The sequence below is a fragment of the Trichomonas vaginalis genome, chromosome II (assembly GCF_026262505.1).
Source record: "Trichomonas vaginalis G3 chromosome II, whole genome shotgun sequence".
In the NCBI taxonomy this organism is placed as follows: Eukaryota; Parabasalia; order Trichomonadida; family Trichomonadidae; genus Trichomonas; species Trichomonas vaginalis.
The window spans coordinates 15,425,105-15,448,379 of record NC_067204.1 but is presented as its reverse complement, the minus strand read 5'-3'; the positions used below and the strand labels follow the sequence as shown (position 1 = coordinate 15,448,379).

General features: G+C 34.8%; 9 protein-coding genes across 9 annotated transcripts; 2 read left to right on the top strand and 7 right to left on the bottom strand.

Moving 5' to 3' along the window:
• Positions 1-198: 198 nt before the first annotated feature.
• On the bottom strand, positions 199-2,453 carry TVAGG3_0550040 (Rad25/XP-B DNA repair helicase family; the record flags this gene model as incomplete). The annotated part of the gene is made up of 1 exon (XM_001326051.1): positions 199-2,433. One exon carries the CDS (start codon positions 2,431-2,433, stop codon positions 199-201), a length of 2,235 nt encoding a protein of 744 aa, XP_001326086.1.
• Positions 2,454-2,735: 282 nt separating this feature from the next.
• On the bottom strand, positions 2,736-3,760 carry TVAGG3_0550030 (DUF4200 domain family; the record flags this gene model as incomplete). Its single annotated transcript, XM_001326052.1, has 1 exon — positions 2,836-3,756. The coding sequence occupies one exon, from the start codon at positions 3,754-3,756 to the stop codon at positions 2,836-2,838; it is 921 nt and encodes a 306-aa protein (XP_001326087.1).
• A 249-nt stretch (positions 3,761-4,009) lies between these two features.
• On the top strand, positions 4,010-4,733 carry TVAGG3_0550020 (GTPase protein; the record flags this gene model as incomplete). Its single annotated transcript, XM_001326053.2, has 1 exon — positions 4,010-4,594. One exon carries the CDS (start codon positions 4,010-4,012, stop codon positions 4,592-4,594), a length of 585 nt encoding a protein of 194 aa, XP_001326088.1.
• Positions 4,734-5,076: 343 nt separating this feature from the next.
• On the bottom strand, positions 5,077-5,670 carry TVAGG3_0550010 (GTPase protein; the record flags this gene model as incomplete). Its single annotated transcript, XM_001326054.1, has 1 exon — positions 5,086-5,610. The coding sequence occupies one exon, from the start codon at positions 5,608-5,610 to the stop codon at positions 5,086-5,088; it is 525 nt and encodes a 174-aa protein (XP_001326089.1).
• Positions 5,671-6,514: 844 nt separating this feature from the next.
• On the top strand, positions 6,515-7,395 carry TVAGG3_0550000 (uncharacterized protein; the record flags this gene model as incomplete). The annotated part of the gene is made up of 1 exon (XM_001326055.1): positions 6,523-7,335. The coding sequence occupies one exon, from the start codon at positions 6,523-6,525 to the stop codon at positions 7,333-7,335; it is 813 nt and encodes a 270-aa protein (XP_001326090.1).
• A 70-nt stretch (positions 7,396-7,465) lies between these two features.
• TVAGG3_0549990 (STKc CK2 alpha domain-containing protein) lies at positions 7,466-8,931 on the bottom strand (the record flags this gene model as incomplete). Its single annotated transcript, XM_001326056.1, has 1 exon — positions 7,889-8,875. The coding sequence occupies one exon, from the start codon at positions 8,873-8,875 to the stop codon at positions 7,889-7,891; it is 987 nt and encodes a 328-aa protein (XP_001326091.1).
• Positions 8,932-9,369: 438 nt separating this feature from the next.
• On the bottom strand, positions 9,370-13,623 carry TVAGG3_0549980 (xanthine dehydrogenase family; the record flags this gene model as incomplete). The annotated part of the gene is made up of 1 exon (XM_001326057.2): positions 9,419-13,543. One exon carries the CDS (start codon positions 13,541-13,543, stop codon positions 9,419-9,421), a length of 4,125 nt encoding a protein of 1,374 aa, XP_001326092.1.
• A 4,859-nt stretch (positions 13,624-18,482) lies between these two features.
• TVAGG3_0549970 (ankyrin repeat protein family) lies at positions 18,483-21,098 on the bottom strand (the record flags this gene model as incomplete). The annotated part of the gene is made up of 1 exon (XM_001326058.1): positions 18,483-21,098. The coding sequence occupies one exon, from the start codon at positions 21,096-21,098 to the stop codon at positions 18,483-18,485; it is 2,616 nt and encodes an 871-aa protein (XP_001326093.1).
• A 320-nt stretch (positions 21,099-21,418) lies between these two features.
• On the bottom strand, positions 21,419-23,222 carry TVAGG3_0549960 (ATP-dependent microtubule motor activity, plus-end-directed; the record flags this gene model as incomplete). The annotated part of the gene is made up of 1 exon (XM_001326059.1): positions 21,756-23,219. The coding sequence occupies one exon, from the start codon at positions 23,217-23,219 to the stop codon at positions 21,756-21,758; it is 1,464 nt and encodes a 487-aa protein (XP_001326094.1).
• Positions 23,223-23,275: the final 53 nt, after the last annotated feature.

Here is a 23,275-nt window from a genome sequence, read left to right as displayed (position 1 = left end):
ACTCACCAATTGATGCGTCCATTAAACATTTTTGTGATAAATGCCCCTAACAATTGTTATTTTCAGAACTTTGAAGACAATGAAATTGATAATGCTCTCATGTCGAGTGGGAAAAAATAATAATAATCTCATGATAATAAGTTAAATATTATGACTAAAATTTAATATATAAAACAACAAAAATACAAAATATACAAATTAGTTAAGTAATGAGAAATGAGGAGCAGACTTTCCGATTGTATCGATGTAATCACTCTGTGATTCTTCGTATTCGTCACTGCTGTAGCTCTCGTACTCAGTTTCCTCTGACTGAATTTTCTCGACCTTCAGCATTTTTCTGAGCCATTCTTCTTCACTTTTCTCGTCAGAAAGTAAGTCTTCTGGCCACGGCCATCTCTCTCTTGCGTCACTCACTGGCTCATACACATATCCTTGGTCAACTAAGAACTGCTGTCTTCTTGCAGAGTACTTCAAATCAGTAGTCATGTCGCTGATACAGGAATAAAAGAAAGCGTTGAATTCTTCTCTGTTTCCACTCTTTGGCCTCAAAACTCTTCCCAATCTCTGGCTTTCCTGCATTCTCGCACCATAATTAGAACACACTTGAACAACAACAGAAGCACTTGGTAAATCAATGGCTTTGTCACCAACAGAACTCAATATAAGTGTGTTGACTTTTGATCCATTTTTGAATTCATGGAATATTGAACTTCTGACGTTTTCCGGAGTTTCTCCGTGGATTTCCGGACAATGCAGAAGTCCTGCAAGGTGAATCAATATGTGTATGATATCGCAGAAGACAAGAACTTTGTCGCCACGCCTTTCATGAAACTTTATGATGCCTGCAACTGTTCGAATTTTGTTCGGATTCGATGAACAAAGAATTCTCTGTCTGAAATGGTCGGAAAGTAAGTAGTACTTATAGAAAGAAGCTGTCATGGGTACGGTGACTTCGAAACACTTAACGCGTGCAAGGTATCCTTGTTCGCTAAGCTCGAGCCAATTCGCTTCATATAACTTTGGTCCGACCAAATAACGGAGATCCGAAATTTTGTCATCTTCTCTGATCAGTGTTGCTGTTAGACCAAGTCTTGTGTGCGCTTTAGCAATGTCTGTCACATTTCTGAACGTATTTGCAGCCGAATCTTGGACTTCATCGAGAATTAAGAGTCCCCAGTCACGAGACTTTATTTGGTCGATGATTTGCTGAGATTTATCAGACCTTTTGTTTGGATTTGATAACATAGAATACGTAGAAATGACAATACAAGGTCCTGTCTGAGGTAACGCCTGTTTCTCTGTGTCACTGAATAGGAATATCTTCTTCATGTCCATCGTAGCGTACTGTAAAATCTGATTATACCATTGTTTGACAGTTAAACGATTATTACAGACAATTACTGTTGGTTTATTAATTGTCGCCAGGGCAGCAATGCCAACTAACGTCTTTCCAGCACCGCAAGGCAAAACAATGATTCCAGAAATTGATCTTCCACCGGAAAACATTTTAGTTAGTGCCTTTTCTTGGTATGGCCTGATTCTTGTTGTATTCTTCAGTTGAATACCGAGGTTGTCGATTGTTTTGTCGTTCATAAAATCATATTCATCTGAAATGAAAAGATTGTGATCAACGGCGTATTGTCTGATCTCTCTGACTGACTCCGTTTTGATCTGAAAACGTAAAATCGTCTGTTTTTCCAAAGGAGTGTCCAAAAGATCATCAATTCCTTCAGTTAAGCGAGCAACATTGCCATGATATGATGATTCACCTATACCTGATATAATTGTCTCTAATTCTTCTTTGCCAACCTTCAAAAACTTCGTATGTTTATAAGTTTTTTCGTCTGGTTCAGGATAGACGTGTCTTTCCTCGAAAAATGGTATCTCCAGAAGTTCTAGTAATCTTCTAATTTCGTTGGACTCGATATAATACTTAGTATTTCGTAAAACTGATTTTAATTTTCCAACAGATAGACAACACAGTTCAATATGCTCTTTAAATTCATCTGTAAGTGGTGTTTTACTGATGATTGCTAATATTCTTATGATTTCTTTAGCTTTTAAGCCAATTGAAACGGCAGAAAAGATTGAATATGGATTTATTTGGTATTCTTGAACGTACTTAGGTCTTGAACATGGATCAGCTATCGCAATTATAAAATCTACTACTTTTGAGTAAAATGGTGAAAAAGTTTCAACAAAAATGTGTCCGTCAGGCATAACAATAGCAGGCCTATTGTCTGAGTTCTCTAATATGTACAAATCTTTAAAATATTTATATTTGTTCGATCTAGCTCTTGTTTCTCCATCAAAATAATTTGCTTCTAATTGTAATAGCTTCTGTTTTGGTGCATGAGAGCGAGTTCTTTTCTTTTTGACGAGATTCTGAGTGGTTTGTTCTTCCTTGAAGTCATCCAACTCTTCTTCTGTCATTGAATTATTTATAAAAAAACAAGTTGAAATTTTATTAGTCAAAATAATGATATGGAAGAATAGAGTGAGTCAGAATGTGATCATAAGCTAGAACTTCTCAACCAGAGTCAAATGCCATACTATTCATCCTATATTATTGGGAAATATCAGTAATCATTAAAATATTACGAATTTAGTCTTAATTAGAGCAAAGAGAATATCAAGAATACTTTAGATCCTATTAGTATCAAAGAATATTAGGATTGAGAAGCTTTAAAAAATGAATATGAAAAATCATTTTAAAAAAAGAAATTGTATTAAATGTTTAAGTATAAATTATCTAGAATCAGAACTAAATCTGATTATAGACAATAATTTCTATCGAAATTTTCAAAATTTCGATAGAAATTGTAAAAATTTTTATCATGGAGCCATTCTTCTTGATGAAGGAGCATTGCATGATCTTATTATTTCGTTTAAATCAAGAATTTGGCTTTTGATTGTCTGAATCATTTGTTCGGGCGTTGCAGGGTGTTCTGCAACATCTAATCCGAGATCATTCATTATTAGGGAGTAAATTGATGATAAAGCAGATTTAATCTTCGCAACTTCCATCTCGGTATCTAAATTTGTTTGTTGTTTCTTAAAAATGAATTCCTTTCTATTGCGTCTTCTTTGTAATGCTTTATCTAATCTGTCCAATGCTTTGTAATACTTGTTATTTGCATCCATCACGTAAGTATCTTCTAGTTGTTGTTCAATTGCGTGTTCTTGTTGTTGCTTATTTGCATAAGATAGTAATGATTGGAATTTTTGAAGACAGTCTTGTCTTGTATCAATAATACGATGAAACTGATTTATCAAGTCATCTACAGTGTTAAAATGCTGACTGACAACAACAGCTTCTTGCATAATGTCTGTGTACTTCTGTAATTTATCTGCTTCTTCCCTTAATTGATTTCTTTCTTCAATTTGTAATTTTATTTCATTTTTAATGTCTTCGAGCTGTTTGCAAATATTTTTGTACTTAGCCTCCTCTTCTACTTTTCTTTGTTCAGCTTTTTCTAGTTCATGCTGGTAAACTTTAAGAAAATTTTTAAGATTTGCTTCTTGTTCCTGAAATTTTTGCTTTTTCTCATTTAAGTTATCAACCTTTTTTGTAAACTCTACTTTCCAATTCTCGTAATTCACCTTAGCTGCGTCTAAACTCTCTCTACAATGATCTAATTCGTGTTTTTTAGCTTGTAATTCAGGCGTAGATCTTTGTCTTGCAAATTTCGGAACTTCTGAAAGTCTTGAAGCCTCTTTTCTCCGAAGTTCAGTTAAATTAAGAGAATGTCGCATTTTACAAAATCTTACTCAATGCTATGTATTTAAAATTACAGCGTATTTAGTGCACCATTATAATAGATCCAAACGAACAGTGTCTTTTCAGATTTTCCTTACTTTCAGTTTTTCAATGGACTGAAATTTGTCTGATATTGAGAAAAATGTTTAAAATGTTCTATTTTGGTGTATTTCGAATAACAATTTTTTTACAGCAAAATTTCTAAACTTGTGATTTAATGTCCGTCAATCTGGCGGTTTTTCACTTCTCATGTCAACTATTGAAGCAAAAGTTGTTCTTCTTGGTGCGACATCTGTTGGTAAAACATGCATTGTTACCCGTGCAACATCAAACTTTTTCGATCCCGAGCAAGTTTCTACAGTTGGTGCTTCATTTTCAGCAAAAACTCTTCAAATCGACGATACTACAGTAACTCTTAGAATTTGGGATACTGCAGGCCAGGAAAGATTCCGTGCTCTCGCCCCAATGTATTATCAGGGTTCTCAGGCTGCAATTATAGTATTTTCTTTAGATTCAACTGATTCATTCGAAGATGCAAATCAATGGGTTGACGAGCTTGGTCCACACTTTGACCAGATGCCACTCCTTTATTTAGTTGGTAATAAGGCTGATCTTGTAGATAACCGTACCGTAAAGCTCGAAGAAGCTCAGGAGCGTGCTGATAAAATGGGCGCTCTCTATTTCGAAACATCTGCTAAAACAGGTCAGAATATTGATGAGCTTTTCGCATCAATCGCCGAACGTATTAAATCCGCTGAGAAGCCAGTTGATCCAAATCCAGATGTTAACTTTCCGGGAGGAAGTACTAGCAGTGGTAAGAAGAAATGCTGCTAAAATTGTCTTTTTATACTATCAATTCTTTTTTTCTCCCAGCTGCCTTTTTTTTATACATCCTGTCTTTATGCGTAAGCACTAAGAAATTTTTATATAAAATAAATGGTTTTAGGTATGAAATTTAGTAAAAACTTTCTCAGTAGTTCTTCATTTTTCAATTTCTTTCTAACCTTCTTTAGGAAAAATGTTTATATCCTTAATACATCTAAGGTTTCGATAAAGCGAAACAAATAACCTCTAAAAATCTATAGCCTTTATTATTTTGATATTACAATAATCTCTCAAAATAAATTTACAACAGAACATTAAACTACATTCATGAAATCAAGGTGATATCAATGCTCTTGAGCATAATTCTTGAGTTTTCATAGCAAATTTTTCTTGTTAGTTACTCATAAGAAAGTAATGATATCTGGAGAAAAATTACAACTGAAAAAAATCTATATATTTATCAGAAACAGAAATAAAAAAATACAAATATAGAAATAAGTTCAAAAACAGCATTGTTTCTTCGGTTGTGGTTCTGGTGTTGCCTGAACGCCAGTAAATAGATCATCCTTCGGTAAACTTTTTTGACGTTCAAAGGCCAAATCTAGCAATTGTGTAAAAGCATCGAAAATTCCGAACTGTGTACGAGCACTTGTAAAGAAGTGTGAAACATTATATGCTGCACAAAATTCGGCAGCTTCTTGTAATGTAATTTCTGTATCAGAATGAAGATCATTCTTGTTTCCACAAACAACAATAGGAATCGGTCCTTGTTTGCTTATTAATCCAATCCAATACGGAATATTTTCGAAAGAAGCTCTATTGCATTTATCATAAACGATCATTGCAGCAAAAGCATCTCTACAATAAACAGATGTGACAGATCGGTATTGTTCTTCACCTGCTGTATCCCATATCTGAATATTGCGCTCTAAACCACGATATTCAAATGTTGATTTTACAAAAGCTGCACCAATTGTTGGAGACACATGTTCTGAAAACGTCGAAGTTAACCAAGATTTCACCATTGATGTTTTTCCTACACCTGCATCCCCAAGTAAAACGAGTTTGTTTTTGCACGAATTCAAAATTTATCTTGATTCAAAATTCCGTAATATTCAAAAAATTCTGAGAGTGTTTATTGCAGATCTGGCTACCAAATACGTTTTCCAACAACTTTTTCCTCTTGAATAAAATATGATATTCGTACCAAGCCTGCCCTAGAAGGATAAGGAGGATCGAGATCCAACTCGTTTGAATTATCAAAATTGAAAACACAATATAGTGTTTTATCCATTATAGTTAACATGAACAAAATGATTGAAATTTTTAACTGCCACGGTATATTTCCTCACAATTTTCTGTAGATCTTATCAAATAACGATTTTGAATAAAACTCCTCGATTTATCCTTTTGCAATAAGCACACCTGCGAGATTTGTGTGAATAGAACGTGAAAATCGATCAAGTCTCATGCATTCAGCGTATTATTTAATGGAAATAAATCTTTACATTGGAAGTGAAGGATGTTTTTGTCTTACCTCACTTAGTTTCATTATGTTCATGATCTTTCTTTTAAATAATGGATTCTTATTGAAATGGATAAAATATAATTTATGAATCTGAATTAAAATACAATGGTATCTTACTCTTCATATAGATGCATTTATGTGTGTTGAAGTTAATGTCTTCATTTTCAAGAATGAATACAGCCAACTCATTATGAAGCAATTGTTCAATCTTGGAGTGAAAATATGACAATACTCGGATTTTAAAGAATAAGCGTGAGGAAGGAAGATATACTTATTTCAATTGACATTGAATAAACAATAAAATAAGCTTTGTTAGTGGTTTATTGCTTATTTTAGTATTTTTGACGACATGATGTTGCATTGATGCCACTCTCATGTCATGTGAAAAGATTTTTTTGCATAAAAAATTATGAAGAACTCTTTATTGAAGTATATTTATTCGTCCGTAACAGCTGGAACAACTCTTCTAGCGTACTTAATATCATATTTCCTTACATTCGAATACAAAGACCTCATTGACATGTTTTTTGGAACTTATATGATATCAGATGGAATCTTATTTATGGCAAATGATGCAATTGTTGAAGCATTAGTTAAATATCCATTTGACTTCCTACTTTCACTCATTGTATTCACGGCCCTCACGTTTTATGCATTTATTAGCGATTCTCTTGCTCTTTTGGACGACACACTTCTTGTTAAATGTGATATGATAAATAATGCGCCAATACTCTCAAATGATGACAAGCTACCTGAAGTTGATGAAAATATTAAATTCAATTTCCTGGACAATATAATTTATGTGTTCCTTTTAGGTGTTGCTTTCTTAGAATCTGCTTCCTTCGCAATGTACATTGCAAAATATGAAGGTTTATACAAAAATTTGCCTTTTATTATTCCTGTCAGATTCGTTAGATTCATATGCATTTCATATATATTCAGAGATACAAATGTATCATCATTATGGTACTTCGTCATTGCTATATTGAATACAATTGTTATCGCGGTTCTTGGCATGCTTAATCCATTCATGGCTCTTTCTTATTGTCAATCAATATACGGTACTACGTCTTCATTACTTCTTGGATGTTTCATTTATTTCGGTGCAACAGCAATCCATAATTCCTTCATTTCACTTGCCCACTCTCGCTGGTATAGTGTGTTGATCGGAATTGCTGGATTTTCAATTCCATCCATATTCCATTTCTTCATTGAGAATTAATTACGATTTTTATTTTCATGTGTTATATTTATATAATAAACTATCTATTTACAATCGAAAAACTTTAAATCTGCCTTAAAATAGTAGAAACTATAAATATGGAATGAAAAATAAGCAGAATATATACTATCCGAAAAAAAATAGAATATTTTTCCAAATGTTTATGTTATTTAAACTAGTTGTGTCTCATTTGAATTTTTGTAGTGCTACTTCTTCATTTGTGTTAGATGATGTATTGTGAATTGAAGCAGAAATTGATTGTGGTTTAAACTAATCCTTGTAAAATTAGTACTGAGTTCAAATTTGTGAAAAATGTCATTTTCGGATGTTTGGATTAGGTAGAAATTCGTAACGAAATTTGAAATCTCCTTAAATTGAAGTAGAATGAAAAAACGAATGTGTAGTAGTGTTCCAACATTTTAATTTGTCTCCCGTTTTCCAACCACGAACATTAGAAATAGAAATGAGCCAATAAATTTTGTTGATCAAAAAAAATTAACAAAAATAATTTATATAAAATGAACAAATAAATAATAAAATAAATAAATAGTAATTATTTGAACATATCTCTAACACAATCAAAGAATGGATGCATCATTGCATCTTTTGCAGAAATTCTTTCCTGGTGGTCGACTGTAAGCATCTTCATCAGCAAATCTTCCGCTTCAGGAGTAATGAAATTCTTTGTATCGTCTTTCTTTAAAAATTCGTGCGCGCGACGCTTGTGTCCAGAGATTCTAGACGTAATATCGTGTGATGATATGGTTATCTTGTACTTTTGAAGGTAGTTTTCGATCTCTTCGCTTCCAATAAAATCTGCAATTCTTAAAATCAGTTCAGAGTTATCTCTGCCTCTGAATAATGGAGATTTCTTGGTAAGCATTGCTGCGAATGTGCATCCGAGTCCCCAAATATCAACGGTCGGGGTGTATTGAGTGTATCCGAATAATAATTCCGGAGCCTTGTAATTTCTGGTTGCAACTCTGACCTGATATGCAGTACCTGGAACATAAAAATCAGCGAGGCCCCAGTCGATCAAAGAGACCTTTTTCGTGGAATGATCGATCATTATATTTTGTGGTTTGATATCACGGTGCATAATACCACGGGAATGAGCGAAATCAAGAGCCTGTAATACTTTATACATGTAGTAAGCAATTTCGTTCATCTCTAGTGTTTGATAGATATTACGGAAATCATCGTTTGTCCAATCAAGAACTAGTGTAACCATCTGAGATTCCTGATCCTTTACAACATCTAGGAGATTGCAAATATTCGGTGATTCCTTTAGTTTTTCGAGAATGCGAATTTCGCGATTGATTTTGCTAGCTCGAACAGGTTTGAGTACTTTTAATACACATTGTTGTCCTGTATTCGTCAATCCAGAGAAAACTGTGCTATACTTTCCACGGCCAATTCGATAGCAAAGTTCATAATTTTCAATGTCCCCAAAGGGATAGGATATAACTTCGTTATCCATTTCTTTAGAACTTTGGCGTGAAATGTCATTAGGTTCCGGATTTGACGGGTGACTCTTCATTCACTGAAGAAAAGTGACACCCGTATCGTATTTACGAAAGCTTATCGAAAATGTTTATCGAAAGCTATTATTCTAGGAGCTCACACTCACCTGAAATTAATTCACTTCAAATTTAGGCGATTTCATTAAATTTCCAGGTGATAGTTTTTTTCACATTACATGTCAGATTGGTCAAATCAACAAAGATCAGACAATTTGACACCCACCAAAGGTGTCTATGAAATCATGCCTTATCTTTTTGAATATAACACCCTCAATCTATTAAATTCAATTTTCTCTTTGTTAAAATGAAAAACTGCAGGGAAATGAATCGAAATATTTCTCATTATCTCTATAAAATACATTATTGATATGAACATGCTATTTAATTCAAGTTACTCTTCATCATGTCAAAGCGAGAAAGTGCAACTACTGGGTATTCATAACAAATTATTTCAAACACATTGATTATCATGATATTATAATAAAAAGTCAATAGAAATTAAAAAGAAATACTTAAATGTTTACTTGGAAATCTAACTTTGATATAAAATATCTACTAACTTATTGTTTTGTAGATGGGTCAAGTTCCTTGACTGGGATGTTCTCACGGATAACTTCGATTGTAGCTGGTGAGTTGAAGTCGAACCATTCGTCAACACCGAACTGGTGGCGAGCAGCTGTGACAGCATCACGGAGAGCCATAAGGACAGAGCAGCCGAGACGAAGGCCAGCTTCACCGGAAGCCTTAGAACCGTAGACACCCATGTCGTTGTAGTCGTCCTGGAGGAGTGTGACATTGAACTCATCTGGGATATCGTCGAGTGTTGGGATCTTGTATGTTGTGACGTTACGTGTTCTGATGTGGCCATCATCAGCCCAGATCATCTCTTCGAGAGTGTACAAGCCCTGGCCCTGGACGAAGCCACCTTCGAGCTGACCGATATCGATACCTGGGTTGATTGAGGAGCCGCAGTCGTGGACGATATCTGTGCGGAGGAGAACGTGTTCGCCTGTGAGGACATCGAGTTCGACCATTGAGAAGGCGACCGACCAGATGAGGTAGTAGGATTCACGACCCTCGTGGGTGTTGTGGTCGTAGACGGAGTTTGGCATTCTGTTCCAGCCGGACTCCTGCATGCAGTACTTGTTGAAGTAAGCGTAGCCGCATCCTTGTTCCCAAGTCCAGTCTGGGTGCTTCTCCCAGATGTCCTTGAGGTTGTCCTTGAGCTTGCGGCAGGCGTACTCGACAGCACGGCCGTGGAGATCTGTGCCTGTTGAACCAGCTGTTGGTGGCATGTTGACAGTCTTGTCTGTCTGTGTGGCCATGACCTTGACCTTGGAAGCTGGGATGCCGAGTGTTTCAGCGGCGATCATCTGCATCTTTGTGTGGATGCCTTGGCCCATTTCGATACCACCGTGGGAAACAGAGACGGAGCCATCACCGTAGATCTGGACGAGAGCGTGGCCCTTCATCATGAACTCGGACTCGAAGCCCATTGTGGAAACGACTGGTGTCATAGCGATACCGCGCTTCTTGTAGATGTGTGTGGCGTTGAATTGCTCAACTTCGCGGACACGAGCATCCCAATCAGCGGACTTCTTGCAGGCTTCCCAGCAGCGGCGGATGGACTCATCTGGAAGTTCGTAGCCAGTGAGTGTCTTGTCGCCCTTGTGGTAAAGGTTCTTCTCCTTGAGAACTTCTGGGCGGACGCCAACTTCGTGAGCGAGGTGAGTCATAGCTGTTTCGATGGAGAGAAGGGACTGTGGAACACCGAAGCCACGGAAGGCTGTGCAGGAAAGCTTGTTTGTGCGGTAGATGTTACCGTAAGCATTGACGTTCGGGCATGCGTAGCCACCTGTTGCGGAGTAGAGTGTACGATCCATAACGAGGCGGGAAAGATCCATTGTCCAGCCAGCGTTGGAGTGGTAGAGGAAGTCAGCCTTTGTGAGCATGAGATCCTTGTCGCAACCGATGTCGTAGTCTGTGACGTACTCGTGGCGCATACCGGCTGTCTGGATATCGTCCTGGCGAGACATAACAAGACGGACTGGGCGGCCTGTCTTGTATGAAGCCATAGCGGCCTGAGCAGCGTAGAACTGTGGACGATCCTGCTTGCCACCGAAGCCACCACCGAGACGCATGACTTCAGCACGGACCATAGAACGTGGGATGTTGAGGACAGAAGCAACAGCGTTCTGGACGAGACCTGGGTTCTGGCAGGCGACGTAGATCTTGTAGCCTTCTGTGCCGTTTGGAACGACGAGGACGGAGTTTGGTTCGAGGTAGAAGTGCTCCTGGTTGTTGATGTGGGACTTGCCCTTGACTTCGAAGTCGCACTTGGCTTCGGCAACGTTGCCCTTGTGGAGACCAAGGTGATCGACCATGATGATGGATGGATCGTTCTTGGCAACTTCAAGAGCATCGTAGATTGTAACGATTGGCTTCTGCTCGTTCTTGTATGTGACCTTGACGAGGCGGGCACCCTTCATAGCGAGTTTCTCTGTCTCAGCGACAACGACACCGATGACTTGGCCGTACATGTTGACGTTCTCGATAGCGAAGAGGTCTTCATCAGCTGGTGGGATGGAGCATAACTTCTTAGCTCCTGGGATATCCTTAGCGCAGACGAAGTCGATAACGCCGTCGAGCTTGAGGGCCTCGGATGGATCGATTGTGTCGATCTCAGCGCGAGCCTTTGTAGAGAGAACTGGGTAAGCGTAAGCGCACTTGTTTGGTGCTGGGATATCGCCGACGAACTGAGCTTCACCTGTTGTGTGGCCGTAAGCGGAGACGTGTGGGATCTTTGTGTCACCTAAGACCTTCTCTGTTCTCTGATCCCAAACCTGCTTTGACTTACGTGGGATACGCTCTGTTGGGATGAAGGCGCAGGACATGTTAGCTGGGACTTGGCCAACTGTGCGGTCCATGACCCAAAGGAAGTACTTGTAGATAACACCGCGGACGAGGTCTGTGCGGAGTTCTGGGTGGCCCATACGCTTTGAGACTTCGAGGTGAGCGAGAACTCTGTCACGGATGCCTTCGTATGTAGCGAAGTTCCATTCCTTGCCGATAGCGAATTTCATAGCCTCTTCTGGGATGTACTGCTTTGGAGAGACAGCACCGATTGTGATGTTGAGCTTCTGGATCTTCTTATCGTGGATTCTTGTCCAGATGCCGATGTTGCAGAGAGCCTGGGCATCCTCACGACGGCGAGAGATCTTGTATGTCTTGATGTGGTCTTCCTCTGTCATGAATGGGACGAAGCAGGAAAGGAGGAGCTCGGATGGAGCCAAATCCTTCTTGAGAACGAAGTCCTTGGCTGAGACCTTGCGTGTGCTGTTTGGTGAGATGATTGTGCAGACAGCATCGACGGTCATGAGTGGTGGGCAAAGATCGGAAAGTGGATCACCAGCGCAGAGTGTGCCACCGATTGTACCGATGTTACGGATGTTGTAGTTAGCGAACTCCTTTGTGATTGTTGTGAAGGCCTTGCCGAGTTCCTTCTGTGACTCTGGAGCATCCTTCTTCCAGAAGTTAGCGAATTCGTTGATGGAAACACCAGCGCCGAATTCGACACCGCCCTGGACCATCTTGATTTCCTTGAGTTCTTCGACACGGCGTGTTCCGCACATGACTGGGAAGACAAGGTCTGGTCTGTACTGCTTCTTGAAGTTAAGATCTGTAGCACCATTAACGAAGAAGAGACCCTTTCCGAAAACTGTACGAGCCTTCTCGAGCTGCTCGAGAGATGTTGGTGTGAACCATGTGGACTCTGGGCCAGAGACGAGGAGTGGGTTTGGCTTGTAGTTGATGAGTTCCTCTGGGAAATCTGGTGTAACAAGTGGGCGTTCGCGTGTGGAAATAACGTTTGTAACTTCCTCAATGTCCTTGCCTGTTGTTACGATGTTTCCGAGTGTGGACTTATCGAAGTCAATGGCATATCTCTTAGCAACATCGAAGATTGGACGATAGCCTGTGCAGCGGCAAAGGTTTGTAGCAAGGGCTTCGTTGATTTCTTCGACTGTACGCTCTGGATTCTCAGCGAAGAGAGCGTAGAGTGTTGTAATGATGCCTGGTGTGCAGAAACCGCACTGTGTGCCGTGGTTTTCAGCGAGATCCTTCTGGATTGGATGGAGGTGAGCGAGTTGACCAACACCTTCAGCTGTTGTGATGGAGCAGCCATCAACAAATGGAAGTGGGACAAGGCAGGAGTTAACAGCATAATGGTGTGGGCAGCCACGCTTGTTATCGTATTCAGCAACAGCAACTGCGCAACCACCGCAGCCACCTTCGCCGCATGGCTTCTTAACAGATGTATATCCGTTGAGACGAAGCCATTCGAGAAGTGTCTGTTCTGGGTCTGGGTTCTCGATGCAGAAGCGCTTGCCATTGACATAGAAAACCATGTTTTGGCGTGTTGGAACTTGGATGGAGTTAGCGATAGCGGATTGTTCCTTGGTAAACTTAGCCGGCTCCATGAAGTCAACACCAGTAGAGAAGAAAACGTGATCATCAGTTGAAAGGAGGGAAACGTCTTCGAGTTCAGCTCCGGTTGGGAGGAAAGCACGGACGGCATTGATGCCAAGCTTGAGCGAAGCAGCCTGAAGGAGGTTCTTGAAATCACCTTCAAAAGCTATTGCGACGCTATTATTTTCGCCATTACGGTGGGCAGAAATGCGAACCATGATAGTGACACTTTTGATTTTTAATATCGTTGTTCGGAATTCAATGGTCAAACCGCTAGGTGAAATCAATTCAATTGAATTATTTTGACAGCCAAAAACGATGATTCTCTCAATTTATTCACTGGCTTCCCTCAATGAATTGAATATCTCCTATGATTTTAGTTACCCAAAAAACAAATCTTTTATAAAATCTTGAGTATTGCATAAGTTTCAAAAACGCTGCCTTCTCAAAATTGAAAGTTCAAAACTATGAACTTTCTCAAATTCAATTTAAATGTTACTGAAATTTGATGACTTCAACTAGATACGAAATTGCATCCTCAATGCATCAATAGGTTCAATTACGGATTGGTTATAAGATGTACATATTATATTTTGATTTTCGGTAAAAATGTACAAATTCTCATCCAATAAATGCAATTGGTCATCTATTCGGTTCTAATACTCATTGTAGATCTACTATGCGTTGCATTATATAGATTGTTTAGCTTCCAAAATGAACAGCAGTAAGTTTTTTCCTCGGATAAAAATACTTGAATAGTAAAAAGATTCACAGAATATGAAAAGCTGTACCTTTTGGATTAATTTAATTTACCTAATAACTAAATTGTTCTAATTTCACTTTTTTACTCAATAAAAATCTTATTGGATTTTTTACTCTCGTTTTTTGGTCTCATTCTATTATAATAATCGCAATAAATTTGCTTAGTAGTAACAAATTCAGATGAATTGTTCGCATAATTCAAATTCAAGATCATCGATAATTTTTACAAATCATGTAAATTTCAAAATTTAAATCGAAATGGATGTGAATCCAGTTTACAGATATAAATATATAAAATCAGATAAGCGATAAGAATATTTAAGATTTTAATCGATTATTTTTTATCAAAATGTCTAATTATTAAATTATATTTATCGATTATTTCGCTTTCAAGATCCGATTTTATCCTTTCAAATATTTTACAATTGTTTTCAATTTATTTTGAATTTGAATCTCGGTAAGGATGTCAATTCGGAAAATTGTTTTCGTTTTAGGAGAATATAATTTTCCATTTGGAAAATTTAAAAAGTGAGACGCGCAGGATTCGAACTTTTTTAAAAGTTGATTTAAATATATTCTAGTGTGGAATCTAAGGATAATATCATATTTAAAATAAGAATATACGAGTTTAGGTAGTATTATTTTTTCGATAAATTTGAGAGTATGTACGTTTAGGGCATCAAAAGTGTCAATTCGCTCAGCGAAAGCTGAGCTAGCTTCGTTCTCGAAAAAATAGGGAAGAAGTGAAGGAGAGTGATACAGATGTTGACACATTCATATAATTTCAACAAGTTTGATCAAATTGAAATTCAATGAAATTCAATTCACTTCATATCCTTCAGTCAGTACATTGACATCCTTCTACATCACAATGATAACTCGTGCATCAATAGTTCTACAACTAACTCAGAAAAAACAAGATTTTTCCTTCCAGCTTACAGCTTTTAAAAAGTTTCGATGATAAAAATCACTCTACTCTTGTTTATAGATATGTGATGATAGTAGGTAAACATATTCTTATCGATTTTAATAAAAATATTTTTACGAAAATCTGAACCAATTACAGAGTTATTCATAAAGTTTATGATAACTGTAATTATTTCATCTTTGTTTTATATTTGAATAAACAATTTAATTTAAATTGCATAATATTTTTTGGTTGAAAGACAGGAAACTTAGTTGAGTTTGTATTATTTTTATCGTTTAATTCATCGTATCAGTGAGTGATCCAGATATTTAAGATATTTAGAAAAAAATTATTAATTTGATTAACAAATTTTAATCAAAATAGCAAAAATCTATTTGATAGCTGTAAACAAACAATAATTTTTATTTCAAGCAAAATCACTTATTTTCATCTAAACGTATAAAATTGTCAATTTTATAAAAATAAATTGAAAATCTCAAGAAATGTAAAGGAGAGTAATATTTTTCAATTTTCTTTTTTTCTTTGTCTCAAATATTTTCTGTTGGGAATTTTCTTGTTATCAAAAAATAATTTTAATATTTGTTTATTTTATTACATACAATAAAATTTTAAAAACTCTATTTCTTCTCAAGAAAATTTTTTCCTTCATATGAAGAAACATTTTGTTCTCCATTTGATACTGAGTCTAAATCTCGATTTTTGAATTTTCTTCTTTCCAAATTTCTTTTTTCCAAATTAGAAGTTTAATTCAAATTTTCAATAGTTTATATATTTTCTCGAACCGTCTCAGATTTTCTCACTTTTTAGGGATTTTCTCTCAAAATATACAAAAATAGTAATATCAATACATGTGTCTAATATACTTTAAACCCATCGTGACAAAATTCAAAAACGAAGAGTTCTTCTCTCCAAATTTTTTTCAAAATCAAAAAAATGAGATAAAAAAGTACGTTTGGAAAATTCATTTTTAGCATTTTAGGAATTTTCTCACTTTTAGGGTTGTACAAACTGGCACGCCTGCTGGCACACCTTTTTTGGCCAGCTGGCACGATTTTTTTAAAAAACACATTAAAAAAGTCACTTTTTGCCCCATCTAATGAGATTTTTTTTTACAATTTTTTTCCCCTTATTTTTCAATTTAGATATGATTTTAAGCTCTCCAAATTGAAGTTTACCTGATGTTTCTTAGTTTTTATGATAATAAAATGTTGCAAAGTTGAGTTTGGATTCAATAAATTTAAGAAAATTTTATTTTACAATGAAATTATAAGAAAGGATGTTTTTATCCTATGTCAAAGAGAATACATTTGTAGATCCCGACTTTTGACATGGTTGAAAATTCCAAAAAAAAATTAAAAATTTAAAAAAAAATTAAAAAATATAAATTTCATATTAAAAAATGATTTTTGAAATTTTTTTGGAAAAATAGAATGTCATATTTTTATGTTTTATTGCTATTTTTTACGAAATCAATAAAATATTTGTTAATTTGGCTGAGATTATAAATAAAATCTTTCTAAATCTTGCAATTGATTGCTAAAATCTGTTTTATGTATTAATTGGCATTGAGATTCGTTATAAAAGAATGCGAATTATTTTGTATGAGTAAACGTATTTTGTAAAATTTCAAATTCTCTTCTCTCATTACTACCTTACTAACCAGATCTTAACTCTCCGACCTTACTAACCAGATCTTAACTCTCATTACTACCTTACTCATCAGATCTTAACTCTCATTACTACCTTACTAACCAGATCTTAACTCTCATTACTACCTTACTAACCAGATCTTAACTCTCATTACTACCTTACTCATCAGATCTTAACTCTCATTACTACCTTACTAACCAGATCTTAACTCTCATTACTACCTTACTAACCAGATCTTAACTCTCATTACTACCTTACTAACCAGATCTTAACTCTCATTACTACCTTACTAACCAGATCTTAACTCTCATTACTACCTTACTCATCAGATCTTAACTCTCATTACTACCTTACTCATCAGATATCTAATTATTTACATATGATTTCTCACATCTCACTCAAGTCTCATTACTTACCCTATCTTTTTAACCTTTTCTGATAATTACTGAAATAACTAAATCCTTTTTTTAGTTTAATTCTGATATTAAATTTTTAAAATCTCTTTAATTTTTTGAACTACGCCTTTAATTTGTATTGCCGATTTCACAGATTTGAACCATTTAATAAAATAACATTATTCAACTTAATCATATCAAACATGGTAGTTTGATTTTCAGATCTACATTTTAAAAACCTCTTTATTATCTTGAGTTATACTTTTATTATATAATACCTGAGTTCATAACTGAAAACTCTTAATTAGAGTACAATATTCAACTTAATCATAACAAGATTTGTTGAATTTCAAATTTGATTTATATCTTCCATCACTTAAAACTCTCACAGCTTACAATATAAGCTAAAAAGTATATTTTCATAGTAATAAAATTAATTATTAAATTTTTTACTTTTTCCTTTCCAAAACTAGAAAAAAAGGAAGGGAAAAGGGAAAAAGAAGAAAGAAAAGAGAAAAAGAAAAAAAAGAAGAGAAAAGAAGAAAAAATAATAATGAGCATATTATATAATTGTGGTCATAGGCCGAGTGGCGTGGAAAGGGTGGAGCCCGAAGGGCGACATCCTTTCCACGCCACGAGGCCCGATTTTTGGCCACTTTTTTGATTTTGGCCGCGTGCCAGCTCCTGGCAGGCGGCCCGCAAAATTGTGCCAGTTTGTACAACCCTACTCACTTTTCTTCCAAATTGACATCCTTAATCTCGGAAAATAATTTTCTTATATTTTCCCTCGATGATTATTTTTCAAGTTTTTCAAAAGTGTCACTTTTGAGTATTTTATTTTTTACTAAAGAAAAGCGCATTGTAATAGGAAAAGACTATTAATTTAATATGATTTCATGTCTGATTTGATATCTGAAAAATGCCACCTTCCTCTCTGTTGAAAAACTTAATTTTTTCTATTACAATTGAATTTGGCATGCCTCATATTATATTGATAATAAATTATACTTCTCGCCTTTTTTTGCAATGTTTGTATGTTTCATTGCAATGTTTAATAGATATTACAAAAAAAAAATTGATAATAATGATAATAAATCCATTTTCTCCTATTAAAATACTGTGACTTCGTTGAGATATTTAATAAGTTTTCAATTCTGATCCAAGAGTTATACTCATTCCAATAATGGATTCGATTCTAAGTATTCTAAGAAAATTTATGAATTTAGCGAAGAAGTGTAATATCAAATTACATCTGAATAATTTATCGATATTTGATTTGTTTAATGATTACGACAAGCTGAAATTATTTTTTTATATAACTTATATAATAGATAGAATTAAAGTTATAAAAATACACATCCTTCAACCCTTAAAAATTCATATCATTTTTATTTCTTATGAGCAATTAAGGAAAAAAAATCTCTATATCCTACATCCTTTTTCCTTGCTCTCATCAACATCCTCTGAATTTGCCAGAACTCCATGAGCGATGAAGATTTGAATGATTTCTATTTTATTCCTATTTGAGGCTTTTTGAAGAGGGGTCTTTCCTTTATTGTTTGTTGCATTAACATTTGCACCATGATCGATAAGAAATTCTATCAATTTCATATTATTTGTTGATACTGCATAATGAAGTGGGGTGTTTCCTTTATCATCAACAACATTAATTTCTGCACCATGTGAAATAAGGATTTCACATGCTCTGTTTTCCCGATTTGCTGCAGTATAATGAAGAGGAGCATAATTCAAGCCATCTTTTAGATTTACATCTATACCATGTGTAACAAGAAAAGTTAAATATTGAAGATTAATTGAAGAGTGTTTTGAAACTTCATAATGAAGAAGTGATCTTCCTTGATAATCTGTAGAATTTATATCTGCATTATTTGAAATAAGAAGCTCTGCCATTTCAAAACTATTAATCTTTTCGATCCAAAGCAATGCTGTTTCCCCTAGTTTATTTTTTATATTAACATTAATACCATGCAAAATAAGAAATTCTACCATGACAAAATTGTGATTGTTTCTTACTGCAAAATGAAGAGCCGCGTTTCCTTCATAATCAATTGCGTTAATTTCTGCACCACTTGAAATAAGTAAGGCAACTCCTTTTTGAAAACTTTGTATTGCTGCAATATGAAGTGCTGTTCGGTTGGACCAGCCTTTTCCATTTATATCTGCATTAAATGATATAAGTAACTCCATCATTTTCACATTGCGTAATTCAGCCGCTAGATTAAGCAACGGGGAGCAATGATACCACTCCTTATTGACATCAGCACCTTGAGATAGAATTTCAGTGACAACTAATATTTTATTCATATAAACAGCTAATGCAAAGGGTGTTTCCCCATATCTGTTTTCAATGCTAAAATTAGCTCCATGTGAAAGAAGGTTTAATGCGATTTCATCATTATTATTTCTAATTGCATAATGAAGAGCAGTCTCATCATCACAGTCTTGAATATTGATATCAATTCCAAGTGATATAAGGTTCTCAACAATTTTCGATGAATTATTTTCAGCTGCATAATGAAGAGCTGTTCTCCATTTATTATCCAAAATGTGAATATTTACCCCATATGAAATTAAAACTTTTGCAATTTCTTGATTTCCATTTTGTGCTGCTATATGAAGAATAGTTTTACCTAATTTATCTTGATTTTGAATTTTTGCACCATGAGAAATTAAGATATCAATGATATCTATATTACCTTCATCTGATGCATAAAATAATGCAGTTTTCCCATTATTATCTTTTAATTCAATATCTGCACCATGAGATATTAAAATATTAACAACTTCTTTATTGTTTCTTTTTGCAGCAAGTGAGATTGCAGATTTGTTATTTACTGTTTTTGCATTGATATTGGCTCCAAGTGATAAAAGAAGAATAACAGTTTCAATACAATTCTTTAATGCAGCGAAATGAAGGGGAGTTTCACCAAAATAAGCTTTTGCATCAATTTTTGCTTCATGATTTATAAGATAAACCACTGATTCGACGTTATTTTTCTGAGCTGCATAGTGAAGCGGAGTTTTTTTATTTTGCGATTTTATATTGACATTAGCATTATGCATAAGAAATAATTCCATTATTTTTGGGCAATTATATAATGCGGCATTATGAAGTGCTGTCCTTCTATCATTATAATCTTTTTCATTAATTTTTACATTTTTTGAAAGGAAATATTCACAAAGAGATGGGATGTGAAAGATTGGTGAATAAATAAAGCATTCATTGATATCATTTGTTTGGTCCAAATAGATTAAAAATGCTTGAAGGTTATTATATTTTCCACATAATTTAAGATTGATGCTCAAGTTGTATTCATTCATCAAAAAAGAAACAAAATCAATGTTATGAGAAGCAATTGCATATTCCATGCAAGTCTCATCTGGTGTTTGATATTTTATGCATTCATTCATGATATCAGGTTTCCCACTTAAAAATGAAAGCTGAAGACATGCAGGTGAAATTGCTTCATCTAATTCTGACCTTAAGAATTTAAAACAACCAACCGCCCCATAATAACAGCATAACTCGATTAGTGAATACTTATTTCCTGTAGATGGAAATAGCTTATTTGAGAATTGTTTATTAATATCAAATCCAGCTTTTTGAGTATATGATATGAATGATTTTTTGTCATCTATTATTAATGCTTCTGAAAATTCTTTTAGGTCCTGACCAATCATTGAATCAAAATCAGATATGATATCATTGAAATATGTAACTTGTTGATTATTATATATCTGATTTTTGTGTGCTTCTATGATCTGTTGATAGATTGAGTTATACGACATTGTATATCCGTTGTTTAACCGTAATGCTACTATTAATACATTTATTATATCATCTGGAGAGAATAATTTTGTTTGAATCAAGTTATTTTCAATCATTTGATAAATTCTAATTAATTCTCCATTTTTGTTTGTTTTTAGCCGGTATACTGAATTAATTGTATCACAATAGCTTGCGAATTGTGGCATCAGCTCTTGATAGTACTCTTCATCACAGTGTACTTTAGGCATTCAAAAATATAATAAGATTTTTTCAGTTTTAATGAATTTTTAAATATTTAAATAATACTCTAAATTTCCCTTATGGTCTCAAGCCAAACATTAAATGGAAGGAAATTATTTGAGATACTTTCGGCGGTTACAATCAATCGGATCCCAAATGATTCATACAAAAATTTTAAGCTTCGTAATTCAGATATGATTTAAAGTTGTTTAAAAGATTGATGATTCCCTTGTTCAGAAAAAAAATATTCAAGAGAGTTACAAAAAAATTTCTATGACATATTTTATACATTACGCAATTTTAAAGTTAGATATTTATTATAGCAACCCAAACTGTAATAGTTATATTTTTTATATTCAAAAAAGATGTTGTAATTTCAACATGCAGTCCGGTTTCTTGATGTTGTTTTATTCTTTTTATCAGCAAAATATTCTATCGGACTTTTTTCAAAGTTCTATATACTCTCTCAGAGTCATTTCAATTGTATTTGATCAAATGGAGAATTTTGCAGCCCGGTGTGAATAAATCATTTGTCAATTTTCGTCTAATGATATCATTAGTTTATATAGAAATATAACAATTAAATCAATCAAGAATAAACATTAACAATTAACAGTTTATCTCAAACATACAACAATGAAAAATCAATGAATTACAATACAAATTTAAATCTCATTACCACTTGATAACTCTCTAATCTTTTTAAGAGCTGCATTAAGCTGTTCTCTAAGTTCATTATTTTCCTTTTGGAGCGCAACATATTGTTCACGTGGCACAGTATCCGACATTTCAGCATATAGTCTATTTCCGCATCTCGTTCTCTCCATCAATTGAGTTACTTGTTCTTGATAGCAATGCTCGACAGAATCTAAATATTTCTGAACTTGAGCTAAAACATCAGATTTAACTGCTCCGTAGTTTGGTGTTGGGATATCAAATGCATCATCTAATAAACTTTCATCTATTGCAGTAGTTGTGTATACTTCTGATGCATCAACAGCAAAGCTGAGTGAAAATGCAGTATCTTCAAATTGTTCAACACCAGGAGTAATATTTACAATCACTGCTGCAACGGCACATTTACCAGGCGATTCAAAGAAATCTTTAAATAATCTGGTAATCAATGATTCTCGATAAGGAACTGCTGACTGTTTTGTTGCAAGTGATCTTATGCATTTTCCAAGAACAAGCATAGACTTATTAATATTTACGGATTCTTTCATCCTGTCATCGCCGAGAGTTTTTGTTCTTTCACATCCAGCAAGATCAACAATTGAAACAAATACAGGTAAATGATGTTCTCTATGCAAAATAATCCTGAAAACTACATGGCTTCTTGAAGAATTATGGTTGAAAGTTGTCTCTGCTTTATGACGCTCACTATTTGCTTTGAGAAGAAGATCTGAAATTTGAGATTCGTTTGATATAGCCCATTCACTAGCGCCTTCAACGGAAGTGCGTCCATCTGAGTACCTACCAAGTGTTAATTGATTTTTGCACTCACCACGTGGTGAAAGTTTCTTAGATTTATTACTATTCGAGTTCTGAGCAAGAAGATCAAATATCTTTTCGTTAAATATCTCAAAGCATGAAACTGTAAGCTTTGTGTACATACTAAGAGGTCCATTCATTTGAGATAAAATTGTTGTTAATGCTCTATTCAAAATTCCTGGATTACTATTAGTTCCTTCGATTGTAAACGTTTTTCCTGCGCTTGTAACACCATACGCGAATAAAAGCATGTCTCTGCCTTCTCCTAATGCAGGAATTAATTTCAAGAAGCTTTCATTGAAGACTTCTTCCTGGGTACAGTTTTCGTCGAATACTTTTTGAAAATCAAAGAGTTTTGTCTGATTTCTAGCTGTTGGAGGACGAAGAGTAATTTGGTTGCCATCGACTTCAACGCAACTATCAGTTTCTGTTGATTTCAGAGGTCTCACTCTAAGAAATATCTGTAGTGCATTACCATGTTCTTTGTTTCCATCGTTTTTCTTGATTTTTTTCGTTGGCGTAACATTTAAGAATGAAGATGAAGCATTTTCACGCCCACGCATTGGAGATCTGTGTGGACTCTTTAGAAGAAAAGAACTTGATGATGAACTAAATAGACTTCGTTTCGAATCACTCATTTTTCTTTTCTAAAAAAAGTATGTACGTTTAGAAATTTTATAAAGTTATTTTTTCT